General features: G+C 35.3%; 1 protein-coding gene across 2 annotated transcripts; it reads left to right on the top strand.

Annotated features, from left to right (window-relative positions):
- The first annotated feature begins 212 nt into the window (after positions 1–212).
- Positions 213–7,755, top strand: LOC140864697 (syntaxin-31). 2 transcript variants are annotated; one of them, XM_073268997.1, is made up of 8 exons: positions 213–676; positions 1,635–1,885; positions 1,977–2,122; positions 2,422–2,460; positions 3,484–3,681; positions 4,229–4,343; positions 7,343–7,402; positions 7,506–7,755. In XM_073268997.1, the coding sequence occupies exons 1-7, from the start codon at positions 445–447 to the stop codon at positions 7,373–7,375; spliced, it is 1,014 nt and encodes a 337-aa protein (XP_073125098.1). In that variant the 5' UTR covers positions 213–444; the 3' UTR covers positions 7,376–7,402; positions 7,506–7,755. The 2 variants fall into 2 exon arrangements, with proteins under 2 accessions (XP_073125098.1, XP_073125097.1); XM_073268996.1 differs by lacking the exons at positions 7,343–7,402; positions 7,506–7,755 and having other exon boundaries at positions 316–676; positions 4,229–4,641.
- Positions 7,756–9,575: the final 1,820 nt, after the last annotated feature.

The following is a 9,575-nucleotide window of genomic DNA, read 5'->3' as shown; positions in this document are numbered from 1 at the left end:
TCTATTATAATTTTGAGATGAGAAGTGATGTCGGTCTCGTTTGGATTTGGTAGACATTTTTTAAAAAAAGCACTTTTTTAAGCTATAATTTTTGGTTTTTGAAAAAGCTCTAATTTTGACTTAAAAAAGTTTTTTGGTTAACCAAATACTTTATTAAATGAAAAGCACTTAAAAAAGTGCTTTTTTGGCCTAACTTTTGAAACCAAACGGGGCCGTCATATTTAAATTTATTAAGACTGAGCTAATTTTTGAATTTATAATAATAATAACAATATATAATATTAAATAAATTAATTATGTTTTGCAATTTTTTTTTTTTTGAGGAAATAAAAAATGGAAGTTTATAGATTATCTCACCAAATGAGGATGTCAAGCTACGTCCAACGGCAACAACGATCGAACACCCAAAGTTGAGGTTTCGCGGTAAAAATCCGGTGCCGATCAATGACCATGGCGGCGGCTGGCGCCTCTTCGTACCGCGATCGGACGTCGGAGTTCGTTTCGATAACGAAGACCTTTAGGAAATTTGGAGGAAATGCAGTGACTCCGCCGCAATCGCAATTAAACCATGACCCGAGTGCTGCGACTCCGGATCGATCCGAATTCAACAAGAACGCTTCGAAAATCGGTCTTCGCATCCTCCAAACATCGCAGAAAATCGACCGTCTGTCTAATTGTAAGCTTCCCTATCTTGTCGAACGAATCTGTTACAATTGTTGTTTCAAAATCAGCTGGAATTGGTTGTTTGTGGTAGTGAAATTATCGAGTTCAATGTTATCGAAGCTACTTTAGGTTAAAACGTTTACAATTAGCTTGTTATCGACCACAAGATTCATGCTGTATTCGAGAAAATATTTTAGCAGGTAAAACAAATTCTATGGACATTCTTCTTCGTAGATTGAACATAAAATTGTTCCATTTTTTTTTCAGTGTGGCCATCTTTAGATTGTGTCCTTTTACATTTCAGCTTATCCCACGATGTTCTATCAGAGGGAGTTTGGTTGTTTATCATTTTGAATGACAATTGATTCCGAGCACGACTGCAATGTTTTAATGCCGATGCACAATTTTTTTTTGTTTTTTCGCATATCATTCTTGTTTTCTTTCTTTTTATTCTCTTGTTTGGATTGATCACATTCAAACTTACAATGTCTGTGTCTGGACGTAAGTAAGAGGTCAGTCATTGAGTCATATGTCAATTTCGATCTCTTCTTTTGTTTCACCATAATTCTTCTTCTAGACATCAAACAACTTTAAAAGGGTCATTCGCTGGTCTTTTCTGTTGGTGCTTAATCACGAAAGGTTCATCTTTTTATCCAAATTTTTGCTGCTGGTTTTTTATTGAATGCATTTTGATCTTTTGGCGTACATCGAGAAGTTAAGTAAATTCATGCTAAGTTTTTTTTTTTCTCTCTGTTTTATTTTAAATCTCGCTAAGTTTTTTTTATTCATTATTGCTCTCAATCCTCATGGAGAGGTCCACAGATTCCTGTGTAAACTTTTCTGGCCGATGTAAAATATGCTTCTTTCCTTTATTAATTTTCTTTTCAGGGTTCTCTTATTCCATTAACACTAGATCAGTGCAACTGTTAATCCTAGTGACTGGACATTAACATATTTTAATGGATGTGCAGTGACCAGAAGGTCATCAATATTTGATGATCGAAGCAGGGAAAATGAAGAACTAACAGCCCTGATTAAAAATGATATCACTGCACTCAATTTAGCTCTTTCCGACTTGCAAACTCTCCAAAACATGGAGATAACTGCAGGAAATTATTCAGGGGACAAAATTTTTCATTTAACTGCTGTTTGTGATGATTTGAAGAGCAGGCTCATGCATGCTACAAAGCAGTTCCAAGATGTCTTGACCAATAGAACAAAGGTACATTTGGTATAGTGGATTATATTACATGTTTTTTTGGAGAAGAAACACTGGCATCATCCTACTCATCACCTTGGTTATTACTCTACAGAGCATTAAGGCTCACGAGAACCGGAAGCAGATATTTTCCACAGTTGCCTCAAGGGAGACACTAAAGCAACCTCCTAATTCTCTGACAGAACCACCCCCTTGGTTGAGTTCAACTGGTACATCAGAAATGAATCCACAATCATCAGCGTAAATTCTTTTCAGCTGTCCAGATTTAAATGTCAATATGGTTCTCATATTTAACTTGTAATGGAAAAAGATTTACTTTTTACACAGGTCACTAGCTATTTCATGTGTCTATTTTTCTGGCTCAATAATTTTTTAATTTACTTTGTTTTAAACTATAATCTGCAACACGCCATGAAAGGCCCATTATAATACAGAAACAGTCCTGTTACAGTTTGATGTCCTCAATATTCTAATTGTGAAAATATTTTTTCTAATGTAAAACTCTGATCTTTATCATCTTCTGTTTTCTTGTATATCAGATCAATAGGAAGTGGGGTTCAAGTTGGCAGCCAACTAAGGTATGATCTGGCACATGATACATTACAGTTTTTTTTGTTTTTTGTTTTTTTTGTTTTTTGTGAGAGAGATATGTTACAGCTTTTTAAGTGTAAGTGTGCGTGCATACTATGTTCTGTAGGTAAAGATATTAAGTTGGATGGAGTATTGTCTTAATTGCTACAATTTATGTAATTTTTATTCACTCAGATAGAATGAGAGCATTGTATTGAACTTATTCAATATCTGTATTCTTGAGATTTACTGCTCACTGAAATGTTGGATATACTTTAATCACAGAGAAACCCATATCATCTCAACAAAGCAAAAACATAGAATTTTTTTTTTTACAATAATCTTGAGGAAAGAGAGCCTCCATCCACCATGTGATATCACCCAGGATTTATGAACTTATGTGAGCGTAAGTCACCCCACATCTGTCAGGTACAAACCACCTTATATATGACTATTTCAAAAACAAGAAGAAATGCAACTTTACTAGGAAAACACTTCTCAGAAGGACAACGGAAAAACAAAAAGACTATTTTCCTGGAAAATTCTTCTCGAAAATAAAAGACTCCGTGAGTAGGCATAGCTTGAACGGCTTTCGTTGTTTGACTTTTCTTAGTTTATGAATATTCTGAGTTGATTCAAGTCAGTTGTCATTTTCATATGGGGATCCTTTTTACTCCGGTAATTGAGAGGACGTCCTTGAAACTATTTCATCAGTCGTTTGGTGTACCTGCAAATCATGAACTTTTCTCACCTGAGAACTATCTGTATTTGTTCCCTTCATATAATGTTTACTCTTCTATCATTGCTTTTCTTGGAGCATCCTTGTTTGATCAAGTATCCTCAGTAGATATTGAATATGTTGTAATAAATTGATCTCAGAAAAAGATATTTTTACCAGATAATATATATATTTATGCCTTTTCTATGAATTTTTTGAACAGTTCATCTTTTCCAGAAAAGCCATTCTATATATTTTCTTCTTCCTTGTACATGTAGTTCCATATGATTTGACTCTGATATCCTGTATATAGGCGAAGAATGGCAACAGATACCAACCCGTCCCATCAAATGGAAGTGTCCATGTTGCAGCAAGTGGTTCCAAGGCAGGATAGTGAATCTCATAGCCGAACAAATGCTCTACAAAATGTGGAATCTACAATTTCAGAACTGAGTGGGATTTTCACTCATCTAGCCACAATGGTTGCACATCAAGGAGAGTTGGCTATTAGGTAATATTTCATCTTCTCCGTGTATATAACAGATGAATTGCCAGGTTTTGTCCAAAAACTTCTGTGATGATCATATCAAAAAGCTGAAAAACCATCATGATTCCTAAAATAAAGCTTGTTATGCGCAACTTGGGACCTTTGATGTGGTTTGCTCTCTTAAAATCAAGGAAATATCTTAGTCAGTGTTTTGAATGTAATTTTGTATAAATAAGTTTCGACAAACAATCCAAGTGCAATTAAATGATTGACCACGCTCAATGTATAAATAATCCGTGTATATAACAGATGAATTGCCAGTTTTTGTCCAAAAACTTCTGTGATGATCATATCAAAAAGCTGAAAAACCATCATGATTCCTAAAATAAAGCTTGTTATGTGCAACTTGGGACCTTTGATGTGGTTTGCTCTCTTAAAATCAAGGACATATCTTAGTCAGTGTTTTGAATGTAATTTTGTATAAATAAGTTTCGACAAACAATCCAAGTGCAATTAAATGATTGACCACGCTCAATGAAGATTCAAATTTTGGAGGGATTTAAACACGCAGGATTGATGATAACATGGATGAATCACTGGCAAATGTTGAAGGTGCTAGCAATGCCTTGCTGAAATACTTGAACAAGATATCATCTAACCGGTGGCTCTTGATCAAACTATTTCTGGTAATTATTTTGTTCATGACCATTTTCATAGTTTTTGTGCTTTAATGTTTTCCCCGGACAGCTACGTTTCTGGATCATGCTATCTTTTGTCTTCCTCGCTTCACAGTTCGGTGGTTTAATGTTAGTCCTGTATATAATAGTGGGAAATGTGTCCATGATTCAGAATGAATATCTCATAATGTTTTCTTTCGAGTGCTTCACAGTATAATACAATGAAGACAATTGAAGCCAATAAATGGTGAATGGTATATGTAATTTTTTGTTGTATTTAGTGATCGGTCTTCTACCATGAATGAATGGACAGATATATAATCTTATTGTCTTTTAAATCACAAGCATGTTGCTTAATATCCAATTAATCAGGAAACAAAGTTTTAGCAAAATATTTGAAATTCGAGGACTTACACGGGCGGATAGGTTAGGTTATGGGCAAAATTACCCGATCTAGTAAAATCGAGCTTGTAAAAACTCGATCCAGTTTCTTAATCCAACCTATTTGACTGCTCAGAAATATCTGTGCATCTAGTATAATATCAAATTTCCATGCTTCAGAGGTGGACTTGAATCACAATTCTAGCCATTACCCAACTAAATGTTTTAGCTCAGTTAGAGGAATAGTTTCCGCTCTTTATGTTTTTTGATGCCAGAATATTTTTCACTGCTTTCGTACAATATACAAGGTTCAAATCTATTTGTTCGAACAAGAAAACCTTGGTTGTCCAATTTTGCTACAGCAATTTAATTTTACATAAATATCATATCAATTGTAAAATAGTAATCTTTTTCATTTAATAAAAGCGTCGAAAAAAAACTAATTTTTTTGCATAATTTTGTTGTTTTATATAAGAACATAAAAAATCGATTGAATAAATATCGTAAAGGAAAATAGTCTGGACTCAAATTTTGGTGATAGTAAAGAAAACTAAGCTGGTTTGGATAAACAAGCCAGCTAACCTATTAAGGTTTAGGCTGAACCAATCGCTGAGTGAGAGACAAGTTGTAACGCCTAGAATTTTTTCTTAGATAAACCGTATCCATAATTAGGTTAATTAATATTTTAAATAGAATAAAATAATTATAAAATAAATTAAAGCTTCATCACTTCACACTATCTAATTTAATCAAGAAAATCATATTAAACTGGTAACTCAGCTCGATATTCTTCAAAAGAATTAGAATATTTTAAAGCTTTTATTCATCCTTTCTAAAAACATTTCCGATCCTAATAAATATGCACGAGGTGAGTAAAGAATTTTTTTTTTTTAAAAAAATAATGAAGAATTTTGAAAATAAATAGAACAATAATCATGTACGATTTAAAAATTTTATTAGTGCCCCCACCACTTACAACATAGCGGATGAAAATTTTTGCTGAGGTTACCTGCCACATGCATGCTGATTGTTGATGGTTTAATAACATTTCATTTCATCAATTCTTCCTTCCTTTTTTTTTTTTTTTTTTTTTTTAAGTGGGAACCCGCAGCCGCTACCTTCGGTGTGCACTGAGTAAACCCCGTACTAACGCAATAGCCTGAAAATTACGTTAGTCAGGTAAACCACACTAGGCAAACCCTATGTGACAGACTAGTCCAGGAAGGCATTGGTAGGGGGAATCGAACTCCTAACCTCTGGCCAAGAGTTCACCTACTCCACCAACTTGAACATCCCCTTAGGGGCATCAATTCTTCCCTTTTCTTGATGAATATGATGTGATCATGAGATTGGCCGAGTTATTTTTTGGTTGTGATTGATGTGTATTTTTTTAGGGAAGAAGATATCTTTGCCTATTGTAAGAGCAGGATATCAACTTTTTTTAAAAGTAAATATAGTAATTTTCGTTCAATGTAAGTCAAAAGCGATTACACCCGAAATAAGAGTAGGGGGTGGGTTTCTCTTTCTTAATTGACTACACATAGTAGATACAGTAGCCCTTGCAATAAAATGGACTGCCTGATTAGCTAAACTACGGGGACAAAACAAAATCTCAAGTGATGTCACCCGGGAGCAATCGGATAATCTGGGTGGGCGATTGTTCGGGTAAGTGGTAGGAGCCCCGACTGATAGGAGCAAAATAGCCGGGTAATTAAAGCTCTGTGTTCCCGAGCACTGCACACACTCAAACAAAAGAGAGTTAGTGGGACGTCGGAAGATTTTCCGGCGTGAATCACTCCGATGTCTAAGTCAGTAAAGTGTGTATAAGGCCCGGGATTATTTAATTTAAATCTAGGATTATTTAACTTAATCCGAACTTATTTAATTTTAATCCGAGTATATTTAATTTGGGAATATTTAGAGTTTCGATTTAAATTCTAATATTCTTAAATTATTTAGGATTGAAATTGAATTAAAAAGAGGGCCGAGGACTGAATTGCAATTTTTGAAGTTTCAGGGACTAAATTGCAATATTGATTGAAGTTATCATAATTATTATGAAATTATCAGCATGTATACGTGTATATGTCATAAGGAATTCAGAAAAATAGAGCAGAGAAGCCGAGATCTTCTTTTTTCTTTGATATTTCGATTTTCAAATCGCCGTAACTTTTGATCCGATCGTCCGATTTCGATTCCGAAAATTGTTTTGGAATCCTTGCGATGAGGACTTCGATATAGGGTAAGTTTTTATTTATTTCGGCATGGTTTGAAGATTGAAATGTTGCAGAGATCAGATTTTATGCTCTATGTATGTTCTTGAGGTTTATATGCGCGATATATTCGAAACCGGATCGAAGAGTTTATCTTATTTGTATATAATCATGAATTCCAGCTTATAGTGGATGATTATAGCTGCTGGTATAAGGATATATGATGCTATCTTGCTGCTACATGTTGATTTGAAGTATATGAGATTGATATTGATTTCGATATTTTGTCGGTTACCGATTTTCAGTTGCTACGCTGTCGATTCGTGTTTTGAGACCGTTTTGATAGCCGATGATTGAGCTGAGATGTTCTTTGAGATATTGTTGACGTTGTAGTATTTTATTCTTCAATTTCAGACTTGTTTGAAGGCGAACGACTCAAGAACTTGAATTCGAATCGAAGAAGAAGAAGTCGAGGTTGAAGTTATTTTGATTGAAGATATATTGATGATTTTGAATCGATTTTGAAATGATAGAGTTGAATGAAGTTTGATATGAATGTTTTGATGTTATGTTTCAGATTTGAAGCGTTCAAAACCGATAAAACCAGAAGTTATAAGACGACATCGCGAGTCAGGGATTTGAGACTCAAGAATGAAGCTTCTTGAGTTGTCCCGCCAAAATCACATACTTGTTTATCTTTTCGATTTGATTTTTATGTTGTCGATCCATCCCAAGTAGTGGATCTTTGAGTTTGAGTCGATATGATTGCGATATGATATGATATCAAATTGATTCTATGCTAAGATCTGAGGCGATCTTATTTTCTAGTCCAGAATGACTACGATAGATGAATATCCATGTCAAGATCGGTTACGAATCTTGATGGCAACAACGTTATATAAATCAATTCTTGATCGATATATGCGTTATTTACTCTATTGTTGAGTCGATTATGATTAGAGTCGATATGATTTATTTAATGTTTTATATGTCGATTATACTTAGAATGATTTCTCACCGGAGTTTATCCGGCTGTTTTTTTGTTTTGTATGTGTGCATGGCAATAGAGGAGGCAGGAGCTAGTCAGAGACGTCATTGATAGCTCGAGAAAGAGTTTAACACGTGAGGACTTGGGTTTTAGATGAAATGATGTACCTTAGATAGCATCAAACTTGTTATGAAACTTAAGACTTGAAGTATACTTTTTGATACTTTGTGTAGCTTGTGGTTAATGCCTTCTTAATGTTTCGTTTGATGTAAGAAAAGCACGGATTTATGCTTGATACTTGGTACTATCAATATATGCATGTTTCCTGATTTTATGAACCATGATTTGAGTTGGTTCTTGGTGATTTGGATTGAATGTTCCAAGTTTTGACAGCAAAAATTGTTCTGCAGATTTTGTGAGACCTCGGTTCTAAACAACTAATCTCGGCTTAAACAACAATTAAGCATACAAGATCCAAGACCAAAGTAAGAAAGAAATTTTTTTTTTTTTTAAAGGAGGCTACGCTCGGGCGGGCAAAAACTGCCGCTCGAGCGCGTCCTAAACTCCAGCACTGCTGGACAATAAAAAAGGGGGGTGCGCTCGGGCGGGAAAAAATTGCCGCTCGAGCGCGCCCTAGAGTTTAGCGCTGCTGGATTACTCGAACTGGGGTGCGCTCGGGCTGCTAAAAACTGCAGCTCGGGTGCCCCCCCTGCAGCAGAAACAGAACAGAGCAAAAAAAGCTTGGCAGCTCAAACTAAAAGTTATTCCATACATCAAACTCAAATTCATGCATTAAAAACATAACTTCTCCAGTTATTACATGAAATGCTAGCGTTGATCAACTACGAACCAGTCTATAACATGCAACATAAGACTCGCATAATCGATACAACATAAACAACGAAGTTCGAGATCTAAACATGTTCTAATATAATTAGATAAACATATTGACACGACTTCTAAACCGAGTCTCACTTCTACAACTTTCCCTCGGAGCTAACCATGCCTCTTCTGACTTGTTCCTGCCCCACCTGTTGCCAAGTACACATACAAAACAAAGCAACAGCCGGATAACCGGTGAGAATATAATTCCCAGTAAAAGAGACAAACATGCATATCATAAAAACATCTCAAACGAAATGCATCAACTTCCAGATATTCAATTAACAACCATGCAATTCCAAAAGCATATATAAATTCAATTCAGATGCATAAATGCAATGCATGTCTTTAAATCTGGGATTATCAAGTCGGATAATCAAAAGAGTTGCTGCTTTTGCTTTTAGGATCCCGAGGACGAGATCACGTAAACAACTCACCGACTCTCCCGATCGAGGTGGTGCTACGTATCTCTATCCTCTAGACTTTGGTGCGACTATAAGGAGTATGCTAGCACTAGGTGAAACGGCTACACCCAGGCCACTCACAATATAATCCCCAAAATGTCTATGATAAAAGGGCCGTCCTGCCCGTTGCTCAAATCAAGGATTCTTAGTTCAATATGAATGCAATGCAAAACATAACTCAAATAACTCAAATAATCAAATAACATGCAAGTACGTGATTTTTCCAAAACATTCGAATCAAGTCGGATTCGAGTCACACGTTTCATTTCAGTCTAAGTCATCTTATACCTCTTTCAACAACGTCGATGCTCCA

The sequence above is a fragment of the Henckelia pumila genome, chromosome 4, assembly GCF_033568475.1.
Source record: "Henckelia pumila isolate YLH828 chromosome 4, ASM3356847v2, whole genome shotgun sequence".
Classification (NCBI taxonomy): domain Eukaryota; kingdom Viridiplantae; phylum Streptophyta; class Magnoliopsida; order Lamiales; family Gesneriaceae; genus Henckelia; species Henckelia pumila.
This window is presented reverse-complemented; position numbering and strand designations above follow the sequence as displayed.

What these genes read in the sequence shown, in the direction of transcription:
- LOC140864697 (XM_073268996.1), top strand. Translation starts at nt 445, where the DNA reads ATGACCATGGCGGCGGCTGGCGCCTCTTCGTACCGCGATCGGACGTCG. An exon ending in TCTTGACCAATAGAACAAAG is followed by an intron (nt 1,886 to 1,976) that starts GTACATTTGGTA and finishes ATTACTCTACAG; the next exon opens with AGCATTAAGGCTCACGAGAA. An exon ending in CAAGGAGAGTTGGCTATTAG is followed by an intron (nt 3,682 to 4,228) that starts GTAATATTTCAT and finishes TTAAACACGCAG; the next exon opens with GATTGATGATAACATGGATG.